General features: G+C 38.2%; 2 protein-coding genes across 3 annotated transcripts; one reads left to right on the top strand and one right to left on the bottom strand.

Annotated features, from left to right (window-relative positions):
• Window positions 1–3,185: 3,185 nt before the first annotated feature.
• On the bottom strand, window positions 3,186–5,653 carry Rpl15 (ribosomal protein L15). The gene is made up of 4 exons (XM_027923161.2): window positions 5,574–5,653; window positions 4,711–4,892; window positions 4,318–4,454; window positions 3,186–3,544 (listed from the first exon to the last, which is right to left on the bottom strand). Exons 2-4 carry the CDS (start codon window positions 4,880–4,882, stop codon window positions 3,239–3,241), a joined length of 615 nt encoding a protein of 204 aa, XP_027778962.2. The 5' UTR covers window positions 4,883–4,892; window positions 5,574–5,653; the 3' UTR covers window positions 3,186–3,238.
• A 220-nt stretch (window positions 5,654–5,873) lies between these two features.
• On the top strand, window positions 5,874–18,622 carry Nkiras1 (NFKB inhibitor interacting Ras like 1). 2 transcript variants are annotated; one of them, XM_027923170.2, is made up of 4 exons: window positions 5,874–5,963; window positions 13,102–13,212; window positions 17,586–17,827; window positions 18,091–18,622. In XM_027923170.2, exons 2-4 carry the CDS (start codon window positions 13,119–13,121, stop codon window positions 18,331–18,333), a joined length of 579 nt encoding a protein of 192 aa, XP_027778971.1. In that variant the 5' UTR covers window positions 5,874–5,963; window positions 13,102–13,118; the 3' UTR covers window positions 18,334–18,622. The 2 variants fall into 2 exon arrangements, with proteins under 2 accessions (XP_027778971.1, XP_071475603.1); XM_071619502.1 differs by lacking the exon at window positions 5,874–5,963 and adding an exon at window positions 14,276–14,375 and having other exon boundaries at window positions 13,125–13,212.
• Window positions 18,623–19,254: the final 632 nt, after the last annotated feature.

Raw genomic sequence — 19,254 nt, 5'->3', positions numbered from 1 at the left:
TGCAAATCAAAGCCAGCCTCAGTAACTTGGCAAGGCCCTAAGAATCTTAGGGAAACCCTGTCTCAAAATAAAGATATTTTTAAAAAATTTTACATACACCTAAAATTTTTAACTCCTGGGGCTGGGATATAGCTCAGTTGGTAGAGTGCTTACCTTGAATGCATAAGACCCTGGGTTCAATCCCCAGCACCACCAAAAAAAAAAAAAAAGAAAAATTTAAAACTCCTTTTTGTAATAACACATTGGAAAAAAATCTTAAATGGTCATCAGTAGGAATCACATTAAATTGTTATATCCATATGATGGAATATCATGCAGTCATAGATGTTCTTTATGAACTAATACAGAATAAGCTCAGAGATAACTAATTAAATATAAAACAGTATGTATAATATCCTACTGTTTGGGTAAAAGAAACATTTGTATTTTTTGTACATTTGTGAAAGTATCTCCAATTAAAAATCCAAGAAACTCACCCCATCAGTTGCCTTCAGGGAAAGTAACTGGGACTTTCTTCTATAGAGTCTATTGTATCTTTTGAATTTTTAATGTTAATGCAATATCTAATCAATATCTTTTGGTTTTTGGAACTGGGGATTAAACTTAGGGGCACTACATCTCCAGCCCTGTTTTTTTTTTTTTTTTAAATCTTGAGACAAGATCTTGCTTAGGATCTTGCTAATTTGCTGAGGCTGGCTTTGAAATTGTGATCCTTTCAGACTACCCAGTCACTAGACTACAGGTGTATACCACTACACTGGGCTTTGTTTATAGAATTTGAATTCAGACTACTACTATGGTAACATTGAGCAAGTTGCTTAATATTTGTGTTTCCTCCTTGGTAAAAAAAAAAAATCAATCCCAGCTATGTGGGAGGCTGAGACAGGATTGCAAATTTGAAGCCAGCTTCTGCAATTTAGTGAGACCCTAAGCAACTTACCAAGTCTCAAAAAAATAAGAGCTGAGAATGTAGCTCAGTGGCAGAGTGCCCCTGGTTTCAATCCCCAGTACTGCAAGAAAAAAAAAATAGTACTTATATATTGTGGGGTTGTGAGAAACAAAGTATTTATTTTTTATTTTTGAGGGTCACCAGGGATTGAACCCAGGAGCACTTAATCACTGCACCACATGCCCAGCCCATTTTATTTTTTGAGACAGGGTCTTGCTAAGTTGCTAAGGCTGGCTCTGAACTCGAAATCCTCCTGCTGCTGCTTACAGGTTGAGCCACCCAGACAAGCACCAAAACCGTTATTTTTAAATACCTGAATTGTCAACTTTGCTTATATGCAAATATTAAAGCAAACCAGAAGAGCTCATGGGGCAATCAGGAAATAATTAATAAAATGACATTTAATGTCTGAGTTTTCCCATCAAAGACATTATAGTGAAATTATTTTAAGAAACTGAGGCTGTGATCATATAGAACGGTGTAAAGGATTAGAGCCATTGAAAGGACTTCGTTTCCAGCACAGGTGTCATGATTCACAGGATTCATTTAACTATTGTAGAGATAAAATTATAGGGTAGACATCAACAAGGCCAAGAGATTTTTGTAGACAGGGGACACTGACCTTTAACCTACCAGAACCCTTCTCCTTTCTAAATTACATAAAGAATAGTTTTTCATTTTTTTAACTTACAGTTAATTGATGAATCAAGAGAACTCTTAGGTATCAAGCACTACATATTCTCCCTCAAAATGTTATTCCTACCATTATTCACCACTATTTTTGTAGGTTATTTGGTTTACCTCAAAGCACAGCATTTGTACTAGATGACAAAAGATAACAGAAGGTCCACTTGTTTAATAGTCATTTATTCCTTTAGTTGAACAACTTCTACACACAATCAAAATGTATGGGCTTTTGTTTTGTTGGGTAGAAAGGAATTTGATTCTCAAGGCTTTATGAGCCTGCTTCAGATTATTTCCTGGAAATCAATTGACTTGAAATTGCTGAAGAAAAATCAGTTCAAGAAGGGCATCAATTAGATTTTAAAACTGAAACACCTATAATGTCAGCAAACCCAGAATTAGACTAAGGGGCAATTCCTCCGCCACATTCAACTTCACCCTAGGAAAGAGCAGCCTAATCTACAGGAAAAGATTAACAGAAATGAAACAACGTGGTAATATACTTAATTGATGGACCAACTCAAAGATTTGGAGGATTGCTTCACCAGGAATGAGAAAAATAGCCACACAACATAAAATTACACAGGTAACAACTTTTTAAGTACCCTTGTGTGAGTTCCTGGTGACCTGACTGAGCAAATAAGTGCTTTTAAATAGCCAGACATACATTTGCACATGTGGCTTGAGGATTCAATATGGTTTCAAACTGGCATTATGTATTTTAAAAATCTTAATCGGGACTTTTTTCTAATCTTGCAAATACTTAGCAAAAGCCACTGATTCACCAGCTACCCTAGCCCACAAATCTTAAGTTAAACAATGAATACTCAAACCTGTTTCAAAAATACACTGATGTAAATGTCACAGAAAACTGTTGCAATAAGTTCAATATGCTGGATCCAACAAGCCACGTTATTAAACCAGCTTTTACTCTTTATGTGAACTTATAGGACATGGTGAAGACTTTTGTAATTTTGTTTAGCCTAGATTTTTTTTAATTTCTAAGATTCTTTTAATTTTCTCACAACAGATTTATTCCTCTGAAAGTTTGACTGCATTTGGGAAGCTTTTCCCCTTTCAGAAGCAGCAATTACACAAATGAAACACTGAGTTAAATTTGAAAATGTGGGCTTTAAAATTGAATGCATATATCCATGTTATAGGATTAGGATATCCTCCTCTCATCTTAATCAAAATCTAAAGTTTGAACTGCCACACTCCCAAAAGCCCAACCACTACTGGAGCATTACATCATCCCAATTAAGTTGTAGGTTTTGTCACATGCACCAAAACAAATCTATAGGGCTAGTTCCAGCACCCCTCTTTTTAAAGAATTTGACACCTATTATACCACATAGCATATTTTAAACACTGACATATAACTCCCTAATAAGATAAAGCAAGACAGAAAGTTTATCTTATTAGAAACAAGATACACCATCACTTATTAGTCTTCAAACATTATTGCACTTTAACTTCCATAATTTGACAAAGCATTCATGAAATAATCTGCAGACTAGTTTTAACAGACAAATAACACCTTTAAGCAGAATGACTGTCCTAAATTGTTTATTAGGTATGAACTTTACAAACATCATACTTATATTAGCGATAACGGTGGAGCTGGAGAGTATTGCGCCTTCTCCAAGCTGCACGGCGAGAACCACCAATAGTGTGGTGGAACTTGTGGCCCTTTCCAAGGCCACGACTCTTCCGGCCTGCAGATGTTAGGCCGCGCATCTCCCTGTGCTTGTGGACTGGTTTAGTGATCCACTGGGTGTCAGGATTTCTTCTGATAGCTTTATGGAATGGATCAATGAGGATAACCTCAAAGAATTTGTATGTGGAATCTTCACCAACCCAATAAGAATTCAGGACTCTCAGAGCCCCACAGTGGCGTCCAGCTCGCTCCTATAATAGGAAAAAAGGCCCAAGGTAAGCCTCCTGCTTTGCTTAGTGTAGCAAGTTAGAATTCTAACTCTTACCTCTAGGTTACTAGACAAATGACTGAAGCTTTTTATGTAACTAATCAATTATTTACTAGGCATCTCCCCCCAAGAGGCTGGCACCATGAGCATGAAATAAAGTAGACTTGCTAAAACACAAATACACTTTTGCTATTACTCTGTTTAAGGCACTAACATTAATACTTAGATAACAAATATAAGTTTAGGATGTTTGAACCTTTCTTTTTTTTTTTGCAGTCTCGGGGATCAAACTTACTTTTCACACATGCTGGACAAACTTTCCACCACTGAGCTATACCCCCCAGCCCCAATTCAGCAAAATTTCTACAAGTCTTGAATTTCTTCTGCATATTACCTCTTCTTTAAAAAAATTTAACCTTATGGAGAAAGGCTTACAATTTGCAAACCCCTACAAGAGTATAACTCTGAAGAAAAACAGCAACAGACCAGATGATTAGCAACATAAATGCAACCCCCTCAGTAAACAAAGTTTACTGCCCCTTTGAAAGCTTAAGTTTCACAAGTTCATTAATTATGTAAGCATAGATTATTAACAAAAACTGACAGTTTTTGACAGTAACTCCTAATTTCCAAGATTGGTAAAGAACTCATCTTATACACAATAGATTCCCTAGGTACAATCACAAAAGTTGCTCAAATATTTCTTGCCTACCATCTCTAATAGAAAAAAAAAAGTGTCAACTCAAACCCATTTACCTCAGCAACAGACTGAAGGCTTCGCGCAAACTTTAGCTGGTTAACACCATGATGGACAGGCTTGCCATAGGTGGCACCCTTAGGAACTGGGCGTTTGCGGCCACCACGGCGCACACGAATCCTGTATATGACATAACCTATACACACAAAAAGAGCAGGTTATTAAAAAAAAAAAAAAAACCTAGATACATATTTGTCTTCTTCAGCACAGTTGCCACTCCAGACAAAGTGCACCATAACTTAACCAGTTTAATTGCGGAAGGTGCTAGCAAATTGATTTCCCCAAAGCACTCCGAAGGAAGACAATGGGGCAACAGTGTGTTCCTAACCACCGGTTTCTAACTGTTCCGAGTAGCAATTTTAACGACGCTTTCAAGCCAAGAGAACACGCACCTTGCTTGGCCTTGTATCCCAGTCTGCGCGCTTTATCCGGCCGAGTGGGGCGGGGAGCCCTGTGGAGCGCCGAGAGCTGGCGGTACTGCCAGCAGCGGACCCGCAGAAGAAAGCGCATCACATCCGACTGCTTCTTCCTCCATAGCTCCTGGATATACTTGTATGCGCCCATCTTGGCTTACCTTCGAGATGGAACTGGGCATTAAAAGACAGCAGCCGCTAAAAGTACAATGAGATCTCGCCCGTCCATCTTAGTTCCCCACCAACACAAGGGAACCGCTGGGAATGAAAATGGCTCTGCACCATCTGCAGGCGACAGCTAGCCTAAACCCCACCTCTAAGGCCGCGTTCAGTCACCTCTGCAAGCTCAGCACGTAAAGCGCGGGTGAGCACTCGGCTTTATTTTCGTTGGATGAATGGACAGACTTGGTTGGGCACCGAGGGGCAACTAGCTACGGCAGGCGGCGTGTCCCCAAGGGCCCAGCCCGCAATGTGATGTCGCTGACACCACAGTAAATAAAAGGTTCTACTGACGCCTTAAGTTAACTCTTAAGGAAAAATGCACTTACCCTTCCCAATCAGTCGGCCTCGCTCAAGAACGCTCGAGGCCGAGCCTCCCTCCCCTCAGCCCCACGCCTTCTTCAGGCTCCCGGCCCAGCTCCAATTTGCGCCGCCATCGCGTCTTCCCCCACCCCGATCAGGGGAACACCTCTCCATGTCCTCGCAGCCCAGCATCCTAAGTGGACTCTCGCCGCACAAGAGGCAGGAGGAGCTCCGAGGGCGCAAGGTCTTCAAGCCCGGATGGCTGAGGCAGAGGGCGATTAGCCGCGGATGGAAAACCTAAGATCTCTCACCCAGCTTACCTGATGGCTGCCGCCAAACCGAAAGGAAGAAGCCTTTCTCCCACAATCCCTTTTAGGCTCCTCCCCCTCTTCTGAGAGCCCCTTTCCGGTGGAGCGTTGAGGCCGCCCACAGCCTCATGGGATATGTAGTTCCGGCCTCGAGCCGGTGGGCGGAGTTCGGCCGCGATTGGGCACCGCCTCCTGTTGTCCCGCCCCCTGCTCTGAAGGATTCCAACCTGCAGAGGCAGGGGCTGCGGGAGGCTGAGAGAATTGAAGTCTTGGCTGGACTGCGAGCGTCGGTCTCCATTAGCCGGCCCCGCTAGGCGGCTAGTTGGAGGCGGTGCTATAGAGCCGGTGGCTGCGAACAGCCGAGGAGCCTCGCTGCTGCCTTCAGGGTCTGCTGGAGGACAGGTTTGTTTCGCGCAAAGCGGGTTCTTGAGTCGCGGCCGATCCCCCCAAACAGCGCTGACTTCCCGCCCCACTCCCCAGAATGGGCGCAGAAATTTGGGCCCCGACTCTTCTCCACCCCAAAAAAGGCCTTCCTGGAGCTGGATCTTCGCAGGTTGGGCCGCTACTACGTCCCTTCTTCTCAATTCCGCTGGAAGCTTCTGCAGGCCCGACTTGAGGGGTGCGGAGGCAGTGGATGCTGGCAGCTTGACCCTTTTCATTTCCGTTCTTTTCCTGAATATGGATTAGATCCCAGGTTTGCTAACGTCAGAACCCCATTTTTTTAGAAAAGCAAAATATTTATTTGCCAAGACATGTTTAGCAGGTGCGAGTGTTTTGGGAAGAAATGCCTAGAAAAATGCTGGCATTTTGTGTTGCGGTTTTTTTTTTTTTTTAATTTCTAATATATTTTTAGTTTTAGGTGGACACAATACCTTTATTTTTATGTGGTGATGAGGATCGAACCCAGTGTCCCACGCGTTCCAGGCGAGCGCTGTATCACTGAGCCCCAGCCCCTGTGTTGCATTCTTTATTGAGAAATACAGTTTGCTGGGTTTTTTTGCGTCTCCAGAATATTTTAATTTTTGATAAAACTCTTGTGGTTTCAAATCCTTTCCAACTATCATGTTTATGTGTGGCTAGAAAACATCTTTACCTTGTAAATAGTGATTTTTGGTTATCTCTTTTACCTACTTCATGTTTTTCTTTAAAAACAAAACAACAACAACAACAAAAAACCAACCACAGCTTTACCATTGTAAGAGCGCTCCCCTGGTATGTTGATTCATTCAACAAATAATTATTGAATGCCTAATATATATCCAGGCAGTGCCCCATCTGTTGAGATACAGCAGTGAACAATGAAAAAATTCTAGTCTTCTTGGAAACAAATGAACATAAATAAGCTATGCATTATGTTTGATGTTTTATAAATACTAAGGAAGAACATCAAGGAAAGTGGAAGGGGTGTTGAGGTGAAGGTTGCTGCAACAACAGCATGAGATCTAGGCTGTCTTCTGTCAGCACCTTCCACCTATGGGCCTGAGCCCTGATTACCATGGAGAAGGGCAGCCTGCCTAGTAGGCTCCAGGTCTGGGCTGATTGTGCCAGGGACTCCCTGGGGTTTAGAGGGAGATGCTATCTCCCAGTTAAAGGCCTCACCAGATTATCCTTTTAGCATATTTGGTGGAGGTTGCAATTTTGGATGGAATGTTCAGGATAAGTTTTCTTGAAGGTTAACATTTAAGAATACACCTCAAGTCTGGGGGCATAACCCAGGAGGTAGTGTGAGCTTAGCATGTAGCATGAGGTGGGGTCAGTCCACAGCACCTAAAGTAACATCACCACTACCACCCTCAAGATAAAGAGCTGAGTAGGTGGCACTGATTCAGGTAGAGGGAAAAGTGATTAGGCAGCACTGATTCAGGTAGAGGGAAAAGTGATAAGGCTAAAATGAAGCATGCCAGGACTAAGAGAGGAATAACAAGGAAGCATTGTAGCTGGAATCAGCCCTAGGAGAAAGACGGATAGAATGTCAGAGAGGTGGTTTTTATATGAACCTTAGATTCCACATAGCTGTAGATTGGAACATTTGAGCACATGGTTTACATTTTAAAAGAATAACTTGGATTGCTGCTTTGAGGCTAAAAGGAAAGAGAAGATGGAAGCAGACTAATTAGGAGGTTGTATTTCCCAATGTTACTGTAACCAGTTAGAACAAATTTCCAGACTCAATAACAAATTTATCATTGTGTAGTTAATTTTATAGTCGAAAATTTGACTAGGTTAACATCAGGGATCTGTAGGGCTGTGTTCTTTCGGGAGGCATAGCATCTGGAGAATTCAGCTTCTAGAGAGCTGCCTTCTTTACTTGGCACCTGACTGCTTCGTGAACCTTTCAATCACTCCTCCTCCTCCCTTCTAGGACACTCCTGTTAATAATGATGGTCTCAAAGTTTTGATTCAATCCGACCTGCAAAATTCCTTTTACTAGATAAAATAAAGTACTTATAGGTTTGAGGGATGAGATTAGAGACATCCTTAGTAGTCCAAGTGAGAAAAGATGGTGCCACTTTGGTAGTAATGGAGGTGGTTATAAATGTAACTCTGGCTGTATTTCTAAGGAAAAAGGTAGGATTTACTGATGAATCAGATGTGGAGTATGAAAGAAATGAGTTGAGAATGGTTCACTACCAGGTTGGATGAATCATTTGAAAAGATGAATCAGACAATGTGAATAATCTGCTAATTTATCAATTGATTTTGTAATTTTGTTTTTCAATTTGCAGTTCCTCAATTATCAGTTTAATAGGATTTGTATTTCCAATTGATTTCAACATTCCTAACCACAGTGATCTTTTCTGGTTTTGCCCTTTTGTTCATCCCTAATGTTTGGTATTATGGAAGGCCCTTAGTAAGTATTTGTTAAGTGAATTGAGAATGGTAAGCTGGAATCTGTTTATATATTTTACTAAGTAAATATTATTTATAAAACCCTTTGAATATGTATGTAAAACACATGAATAAAAGTATTACATGCCATACATGTTTAAACAAGAAAATACACGGTGTAGAAGTTTTACCCTTTTATGCTTTTTTAAAGATTTATAACATCTCTACTATGATGTTGTGCTTCAGTATTATTTTTCTAGTTTCATAGAAAAGTTGTTTTACTTATAAAAATAGAATGATCCCCTCATGCAGAAGAACAACATTGGTAATTTGAAGGAGCTGTTTCTGATGGCTCTTCAAAGAGAATTAATGTTGACAAAGCTCAGTGTTTTCCATAGGAATGGACTGAGTCATGTGTTTATTCTCTAGCAATATTATTGATTTGTCTGGAAAGCAATATGCATTAAAGATGTCATTGGATTTTGCCTGTAAAGCATGTACTCTTTAGTCATATTTGTCAGATGAAGTTTAATGGTCACAGATTGGGTTTTATGTTCAGCAGTTTTTTAGGTAAGGACTGTACTAAGTAGTTAAAACTTCTAGTGTTTTTTTTTTCTGTATTAACTTTAGTGTTGATGCATATTCTGGATAAGCAGTTTCCCCTGTTATAGCATCACAACACTGAAGGGAACCTAATGGTCTTCCATCTACTCTGGAACCTCCAAACTCTTGAAACTACATTTAAGAGGCTTGGCCACTCTCAGGATCTATCCCACTCATTACCCATTCAGGGTACTACAGGTGATCTTTTTTGTATTTGGGAGGAAATGATGTACATATTGTATATGAAATATACATATTTATCTATATTTTAATGTTATTTATTTAGAATGTTATTAGATCTTTAATAATTCATACTTTTTGGATATTTAGAAAATCATCTTTATTTCCATGTAGAGAAATTCACAAATTTTGAATTAGAACCCCTTCACATACACACACCCATGCACCCACTTGAAAATTTAAGATTTTTTTCCCTGGGGAGATTTTCCATGCCATAGATAGTTAAGGAGGTGGTATCTGCCTTTTCTAGCCCTTGAGACATTTTGAAAATAATGAAAATGGTACAGATTTTCAAACATTTTTCTGTTATAGGTTATACCATAACACCTTAAAAATACTTATTGTATAAGAAATTCATTCATTTTAATTGATGTAATAGGTCACTAATTATCTGCTTTTTGGTAGTGGTTTTTTATTTTTTCCCATTTGGAAGATAACTAGGGACCTAGGATATTACAACCATGTTTGATTGATCACACTTATTTCTTTATCTGCTTTCCTTTTGATAGTATAAAATATTTAAGTAGATCTCTTCTGTTTTATTCCTTTATTTTTCTTTCCTTCCTTAAAAAAAAAAAATCTTAAATAAACCTTGTTTTGGGCTGGGGTTGTGGCTCCGCGGTAGAGCGCTCATCTAGCATGTGCCGTTCAATCCTTAGCACCACATAAAAATAAATAAATAAAATTAAGGTATTGTGTCCAACTACTTCTAAAAAAATTAAAATTATTTAAAAAAACTTGTTTATTTTTGTTATTGTTTTTTTTTTTGAGATGGAGTCTCTCTTTGTTGCCCAGGGTGATCTAAAACTCATGGGCTCATGATCCCCTGGCCTGTCTCCCATGTAGCTGGCACAGTAGATACATATCATCACACCCGTGTCATAGCTGGTGTTTAGAGCCACCTCCTTTCAGTTGCTTTTACTGTTTGCCCTTGATGAAATCTTCTCTAGTAGTACCAAAGTAAACACTAATTTATTATACTTAAATGCATCAATACAATGTATATTTTTAACAAAAACCACATTTTTTTTGAGAGAGAGAGAGAGAGAGAATCTCTTTTTTTGTAGATGGACACAACACAATGCTTTTATTTTTATGTGATGCTGAGAATAGAATCCGGGTCCCGCCCATGCTAGGGGAGCGCTCTACCACTGAGCCACAATCCCAGCCCCCCAAAACACATTTTTAACAAGCTTTATCTGTTAATCCTAGTATCAATGAGCAATCTAAAATATAATTGTGTACTACTCTTTTTTTCTTTTGTACTGGGAACCCCAGGGGTGCTTTACCACTGACCTAAGTCTCCAGTCCTTTTTCATTTTCATTTTCATTTATTAACTTTCTGAGGCTAGCCTTAAACTTGAAATCCTCCTGCCTCAGCCTCCAAAATCACTGGGATTACCGGAGTGTTCAACTAGCCCAACATAGTATAATACTTTTAAAACATTTTAAGACCACTTTCTAAGACGCTTAGAAATACAGTATTTGATTTCCAAATTTCTTAGAATTCTGTTGCTTTCAACATTTTTCAGTTGGCTATAGTCCTCATTGCTTGTATTTACCCCACTTTAACAGATGGCTTGTTCCTATTAATCTTTGGGTATTTTTACTTATAGCTAAGCATACCTCTCTTTGGCTCATTCATGTATGCACCTCCCTTTTTTAAACCACTTGAGCATTTTGGAATAGTATAACATGGTAAAGGGGCATTTTTTCCCAAAAAATTAAACAAAGAGGAGGGAGGTAGGGATTGGTATTTAGAAATTCTACTGGTTCCAACATTTTCAGAGGAATATAAAATCTAGAATTTAGATTCCAGCAACAACCTTTTCTTATAGAATTGTATTACACTTCCGTTATTTTTTTATCCTCTGGTACATTAATTTCTTTTTAAAATTCTTCTTACATGGCTAGATGGCAGCTTCCTTTAAATTTTAGCTATTAAAAAGCTGTTTAAGGGGCTGGGATTGTGGCTCAGTGGTAGAGCGCTCGCCTAGCATGTGTGAGGTCCTGGGTTCAATCCTCAGCACCACATAAAAATAAATAAAATAAAGATATTGTGTCCAACTACAGCTAAAAAATATATATTTTTAAAAAAAGCTGTTTAAAAGAAAGGCTCAGTGGTATCATATCTTAGAGAAATCACAATATGTGAAAGAGTAGAATCCTATGATAAATAAGGTGACATTAATTATAAATTCAGAGTTATGTGTAGAAGACTCTAAAATAGGCCATAGTTACAGACATGAGAGATAACATTATAGATGATCAATGGTACATAAAATTTTGCCGTTATAAAGGCTGAGGATTTTTGTATTGTAGTTATATTGAAAGTACAAAGAAAAGATAGTCTCTTAAAAGAATCTATATTCATGGGAGCAAGTAATATATATTCTTGGAAGACCTAGAAGGATTATTTGCTGGGTTTGTCACCCAAGAAATAATGGTTACATCACAGAAGGGATAGTAATTTTTCTCTGATAAAGTACAATGCACTGCTCTGGAAATGAGTATCATGTTATTACTGTGCTGAAGTAATGGTGACTTGTGGGTAATTTGGGTCCTAAAAAATTACTCTGAGCAAGTAGAAATAACTTGATGAAACCTGAGAAAAGAAAGTTCATTTTTTTCTTAATGCTGTAGGAGTTGGAAAAAAAATAGTGTTGTGGGACACACATGGATACAAAGGTGTTACTGTTCTGCCTCCATTAAAATGTGTTCTGCATTGGGTTTTTAGTTCATAGTCCAGTGAGCACATGAGCACAGAAGGATGCTCAGAATCCCTTTTGTTACAGTTGTTTCTGACTGACTACAGGAAGTTGTAGCATCCCTTTTAGCCAGGGGCTTGTAGATAAAGAAGAGAATTGGGAGGAAAGGAGATGTTGTGTGATGGCAAAAATCGAATCAGATTGTAAAATTTAATACGTCTTTTTCCTTTATGCCTTGGCATCTAGTCCTTTGCCTTCTGGAAAACAAAGCCCTGAGGGAATTTGACCTTGCTCTTCCTTGCAAATAAGTTGCGAAGCTAGGAGAGAGGAATTTTTCTTTTTCTAGTTTAAAATGCCTGGGCAATTTTTCTCTCATGGTCTATTCCTCAAAAAGCAGTATGACTATACTTGGCTACAAAAATCCAATTTTTCACATTCTTGAGAAAAGACTATGGTAACATTAATAGTCTTTAAGTCCATCCATTTTCTATCGAAAAATGTCTTCATGCTTTCTTAAATTTTTACTTAAATGTTTATTTTCTCAGGTAAATATTGATGAGTAAATAGTCTTTTTTTTATAATTGATTTGATGCATTATTATACATAATAGAATTCATAATTCCTTTTCAGGTATTTGTATATGTGTACTATGTAACAATATAACTTGGCTAGCTTTGTTTCAGCCTCCCAAATCACTGGGATGACAGGCATGTACCACCACATACAATTTTATCTATTCTTACAGTATTTCTAGATTATCTCTGTGAAGATATGTTAGAAACTTGTAAAACTAATTGCCCTAAGAGGGCAAATAGGAGACTAAGGGAATGGGGTTTGGAAGGATATACCTTATTTTATCCTTTTTTTATATTTGAAATTTCCCCTATATATACAAAACTGATTAAATATCAACCTTAAAAGAAAAGTATACTGGTTTCTAAAGTATACTTTTTTTTTTTTTTTTTTGTACCAGGGATTGAACCTAGGAGTGCTTAACCACTGAGCAACACCCCTAGCCCTTTTTATTTTTTTATTTTGAGCAAGGTGTCACTGAGTTGGTTAGGGCCTCAGCCTCCCAAGTCACTGGGATCACAGGCATGTGCCATGGTGCCCAGCTCTTCAACAGTATACAATTTTAAGAGCTTTCATTCTCTTCACAGTGATATCCTGAGAGAAGATGGGAAAGGGATGCAAGGTTGTAGTTTGTGGATTGTTGTCTGTGGGGAAAACCGCAATCTTGGAGCAGCTCCTTTATGGGAATCATACTATTGGTAAGATTATTTTTCTCTAGTTTTTCTCTGGAGGGTTTTTGTTGGTTATGCTAAACTAAAGATGGGTGATGGTACACCAAAGTGAAGTAGAGAATAGAGGAAAAAATATTGATTTTATTGAAATTTAGCAGTGGTTGTTAAAACAGGTAAGAAATGGCTGATGGATATGAATATATATTCTTTTGTATGTATGTGGTTTTCTATGTGTTTATAAAAAAAAAAGATGGTCTAGAGAAAGAATACATTGGAATGATCCATACTGGATATATGGCTTTCCAAGTGTATTCTGTAGATTTTTAAAAATGGAAAATATAGCTGTTTGCTGTACTATGACTTAATTTTGTGAGTTGGATTATTCATTCAGTGAGTTACAGAGTTATCATTTTTGGTTTTAAGGAGGTCATGGTAAGGCAGACAGACATTACAAAAGAGGTTTATGTAAGAGATAAGTAAATATGGATCGACAAAGTATTAAAGTATTTATTTTTGGCAAGTAGCTTAGAGCACATTTCTTTTATTAACCATTTTGACAAAATATAAACGATACCGTTTTTGAGGCTTTGCATGCTTGAAAATATCTCTATTTTACCCTCACATATGAATTATAATTCTGATGGGTATGGAATTCTAGGTTGAAAATACTTTCAGAATTTTGAAAGCTTTATTGATCTAGTGTCATCTTTTCTCCTCTTACTAAAATGAATACTTTTAAAATGCACACTTATAAGCCATATGTTTGGATAATCACCATGTGAGTCAAAAAGTAGAATGTTGTGCTGCTTCTGGGAACTGTTAGTATTCTTGATGCTTTGTATGTGAAGCTTCTGAAGCCTTACTGTGTCCCCACTTGCTGTGGTTTGAATGATAGTGACCCTCCAAAATTCATGTTGAATCTTAATCCCTTTCCAACAGTATTAAGAGGTGTGGTCTTCAAGAGGTGATTGAACTATGAAAGCTCTGCCCTCGAGTGAGATTTAGCAACTTTATAAAAAAACTTGGGCTTGAAGGAAGTGCTGTCTTCCCCTTCTGTCAAGTAAGCACACAGTGTTTGACCCCTCTGTAGGGTGCAGCAATGAGGAACGACCTTGGAAGAGGAGACTGGGCCTTTCCTAGGCACCAAACCTGCTAGTGCCTTGATCTTGGATGTCCCAGCCTCCAGAACTGTGAGAAATTTGTTGTTTATAAATTACCTAATCTGTGGGATCTAGTTGTAATGGCACAAATGGATCAAGACACCACTGTTCTGAAATTTTACAGTGATGTGTCATAAAACTGGTCTGTTTTCATCCATTGTACTAGGCACTGTGGCTTCTTGCAATATGATGTGTATATTCTTCAGTTGTGAATTATTTTGTGGATGCTCTTCTCTTTATGGAACTCTTTATTGATGTTGGACCTTCTAGATTAATCCTCTGGTTTTCTTAATATTTTTTTCTGCATTTTAGGTGATATTTCCTCATATTTTCCAGTCCTTTCGTTGAATTTTTATTTCTTAGTGCATCTGTGAAATAAGAACTGTTATACTATCTAGTTTCCCTGTTGTTAGGTAGTGTTTTGGTTTTCTTTTGCATAGTCCATTTCCTCCAAAGTACTCTTTTCTCTTTTTTAAAAAATATTTATTTTTAGTTGTAGTTGGACACAATACCTTTACTTTACTGATTTATAGGTGGTGCTGAGGATTGAACCCAGGACCCTGCATGTGCTAGGCAAGCGCTCTACCACTGAGTCACAACCCTTCTTTTCTGACTTTTGAGTCTATTTTCCTCAGTTGTCTGGTAAACTTTGGTTATCTGCTAATAAAGAATGGAGGCCTACAGAGCTAACTGGGAGCTCTAAGCAAATGGACAGGGTTCATGACTTTGAGTTTCACAAAAGGGATCTGACTGAGCATTTGTTGGAAAACCCCTAGATATCAATACATTTAGAATTTTTCCTTTTTTACTGGTCACATTCTTTGGCATTGGAGTAAAGGCCTGACTGCCAAAGTTTTAGGAGCAGAGAAAGGGAAGAGAGTGGAGGTAGGAGGAGTTCAACATTTACTATGTGTACCCTGTATGTGCAGGTATGTCACTTGATTGCCTCCGCTAGTGTTCACTGTGCAACGCCTCTCCTCTTGTCTTAGTCTAAGCATCCTCTGTTATACCTTCTCCGGAGATTGCATCCTTAGTCTTGTGTTGGTGGGAAGGGGTAGTTCCTCAGCAGCCTGAAGCAGTGAAGAGATCTAGAGAGCTAATGGCAGGGTCAAGACTTCAATTAATCTGTAGAGTAGCAGAATATGAGGTTTTAAGCTTAATGAGGGTGATGTGAGTGGGACCACCAAACTCCTGTTGGTGAATAAAAGTTTTGCTTTTAAATTTCCTTGTAATCAAAGCCCAATAACTTTGTCTTAATAGCCCTTAGCAATCCAGTTGAAATTATTAACTTAATCTATGACAGCTTAATTTATGACAGGATGATACAGACACAAGTTCATATAATCAAACTTAGAATTTTCCCTTATTAAACACCAGCCATGTTCCTTAAAAAGTTAGGCTGATGAAAGTAAATTCTTGTATTCTCATGATCTAATCATTAGATGATTATTCCTTGTAAAATGGAGATTTTATTTACAGCTGATGAACATTTCATATAATGCACCTGGAATAAGTCATTCTATAGTATTAGGTTGTTTTGGAAAACCATAACCGAATTTCAAATGTGACAGTTTGTGTGTGTGTGTAGTGTGTTAGTCCATGAGTTCTCTGGATGTAGCTCATATTTAAACATGAGGTTTAAATATGAAGGTGGTTATTGGGACCATAATCATACCTATCTTATGTCTCTGCTCTACTCATAAAAATTCTAAGTGTTAATTTTCTTCCCTTAATTCCTATATCAACAAAGGATTATTAACTATTTACAGCATACACAGAATGGGTCCTTTCACTTAAGCAACTTATAGACTCATTGAAGAGACAAATCCTGCAAAAATGGAATAACCTGCAATCATGGAACAAAGTGGTAAAATGCATTTTTAAAAGATCATAGGCAAGAGGAGAACTGAAATTGGCTTATCAGTTATGAGGCCATTCATTCAGCAAACATGTATTAAGGACCTTCTATGAATGTAAGTTTGTTCATTCTCAGAGCTATAAAGATAAACCAGTCTAGATTCTCAAAGTGTTTACAGTCCACTTGGAGGGGTTGGATATGGAAAGACTGAAGTATAAAATGGTATTACCTGTTCAAGGCCCAGTAGTAGCAGGAGGAAAATGGGATAATTAAGAGAAGGTCCACATGACTGACATTTCAGCAGCATCTTCAAAGGGTCTGAGGTATTTACTAGGTGTTCACTGATCTATCGTAGTGGTTCAGGTGGAAGGTACTAGGTGGTCACTGATCTATCGCAGTACTTCAGGTGAAGGTAGCAATCCAGTTGAAGTAGGAGACAGGAATCACGCAGGTATTTCAGCAGCAGAGTGGATGGTTTGAGGTAACCTTCTGATTTTGCTCATAAAAAACCGAGGACATCGTGGTAAGTAGTGATCAAGGGAAGAAAGCAAGGAGGAGGAACAGGAATGGAGGGATGATGACAAAAATATTAGTTGAAGTGCTTGAGGGACATTCACATAAAAGTGACCAGTAGGTACTTGTGGATTAAAGGCCCAGTACTGGGACACAGACTGGACACGTGTAGTTTTGAGTTCTATAGAAAAGACCTGGGGAGTTCTATAGAAAATAGCAAATTTGGGCTGAGTCTGTGGTTGTGGCTCAGTGGTAGCACACTTGCTTGGCCATGTGTGAGGCACTGGGTTCGAGTCTCAACACTGCATATAAATAAATAAAATAAAGGTCTATCAACAAATTTAAAAAAAGAAAGAAAATGGCAAATTTCATTCCAGATCCTGTCATTAATTCTGATGGAGAAGAAAAAGTGCCACTTAGTAGTTGAAGCTTTTTAAATCAACCTGAACTTTCCAATCTAAGTAGTAAATGCTTTTGATTTTTACAATTGATACTTATAACACACATATTGAGGACTTAACCCAGGGGTGCTTTACCTCTAAATTACATCCCCAGCACCTATGTGAGTTAGGGTCTAAGTTGCTTAGGGCTTTGCTAAATCACTAAGGCTGGCTTCAAACTTGTGACCCTCTTTTCTAAGCCTCCTGAGCTGGTGGGATTATAGACATGCACCACTGCACCAAGCCAGAAGAAATATTTTCAAAAGTCATGTTGTCAATTTACTATGAACAGCTACTTATTCAAGAAGTCACTAATAAAGTAGAAATGTGATTATTATATATCAAAAATAGGAAACCTTTAAAGGACAACAAAATACTGAATAACTGACACTGGTTTATCTAAAAGCGGCAATTTCTTTTTAATCCCAGGAATGGAAGATTGTGAAACAATGGAAGATGTATACATGGCTTCTGTGGAAACAGATCGGGGAGTAAAAGAACAGTTACATCTTTATGACACCAGAGGCCTACAGGAAGGTGTAGAGCTCCCAAAGCATTATTTTTCATTTGCTGATGGCTTTGTTCTAGTGTACAGTGTGAATAACCTGGAATCCTTTCAAAGAGTGGAGCTTCTGAAGAAAGAAATTGATAAGTTCAAAGACAAAAAAGAGGTTAAGTATAAATTACCATTTAAATCATAACATGAGGGGCTGGGGTTGTGCCTCAATGGTAGAGCACTTGCCTGGCATGTGAGGCCCTGGGTTTGATCCCCAGCACATGACTTCTTGGGTCATTTACATACTTAAAACCCACTGAATTGTATTGTAACTCTTTTTTTATAGGAATAAATTCATTCAGTACTGTGGTAGATCGCTCTTTATTATAAACTGAGGTTGGCAAAGTATAATCTCTTTAATCCATTTTTTCCATCCAGGTAGCAATTGTTGTATTAGGAAACAAAATCGACCTTTCTGAGCAGAGACAAGTGGATGCCGAGGTGGCACAGCAGTGGGCAAAAAGCGAGAAAGTAAGACTGTGGGAGGTGACTGTCACAGACCGGAAAACTCTGATTGAGCCCTTCACTTTATTAGCCAGTAAACTATCCCAACCCCAGAGCAAATCCAGCTTTCCTTTGCCTGGGAGGAAAAACAAAGGGAACTCTAACTCTGAGAACTAAAAATTAGTAATTCCACAATTGTTTTTTGAATAATGACTGCTTTTAAGTGTCTATGTATGTGAAGATTGATATTTAAAATAGACCATTTGTATATATCTTGGTTGGTAAGGAAACCTCTAAGGAAGTAATCTAATGCACTTTATGTTACTGGACTAAGTTTATTAGTATTGCCTGATATGAAATATATTCTCTTTGTTTGAAATATGTTCCTGAAATTAGCGTGTTTTGTTTTTATGAATGTTCCACCAATCAAAGTAGTAAAATAAAGTTTGGATAGTGTGCAAATGAACCCATGTATGAATCCCCCCAACCTATTTCAAAAGTTGTCATACTCATTCTATATAACTTCACACAAACTTAGTTCAAACATTACTAATAAAGTAATCTAATGACTAGGGTTAGAAAACATTTTTTTGACATACCGAGTTTGGAACAATAACAATTAACAATTTGGACACAACATAAGCTAAAATTTTGTGTTATGGAGATTTTTACTGAATAGGACAGAAATCATGGTTTAGGTGTCTGTGTATTTTATGTGTGGGTGGTACTAACGATCAAACTTGGGGCCTCAACATGCCAGGCAAGTGCTTTACCACAGAGCTGCTTCCCCAGTCTTGTGATTTCGTATGCTCCATTTTTTCTTTTAAGATGACTTTAAGTGGTAGGGATTGGCACTGTGAGCTGTGAGAAGGTTTATCACATTCAAGCCTTTGTTTTCTTCTTGAGTTAGGTTCCTGTCAAGAAGCCAAATATAGAGGGTCTTCTTTCTTTTGAAATGTACTTACATTTTTACAGTAGTACTGTATCTTTAGGAATCGTTGGCTAGATGTAATAAATACATCCTGCAAATACTGGATTATTGGTGGTCTAAAAGATCAACAGGATTGACTGTTCTATGGTTTGCTGGAGATTTTGGCA

The sequence above is a fragment of the Marmota flaviventris genome, chromosome 1, assembly GCF_047511675.1.
Source record: "Marmota flaviventris isolate mMarFla1 chromosome 1, mMarFla1.hap1, whole genome shotgun sequence".
Lineage (NCBI taxonomy): Eukaryota > Metazoa > Chordata > Mammalia > Rodentia > Sciuridae > Marmota > Marmota flaviventris.
Note: the sequence above shows the minus strand (reverse complement) of the source record. Positions and strands in the feature narration are given on the sequence as shown.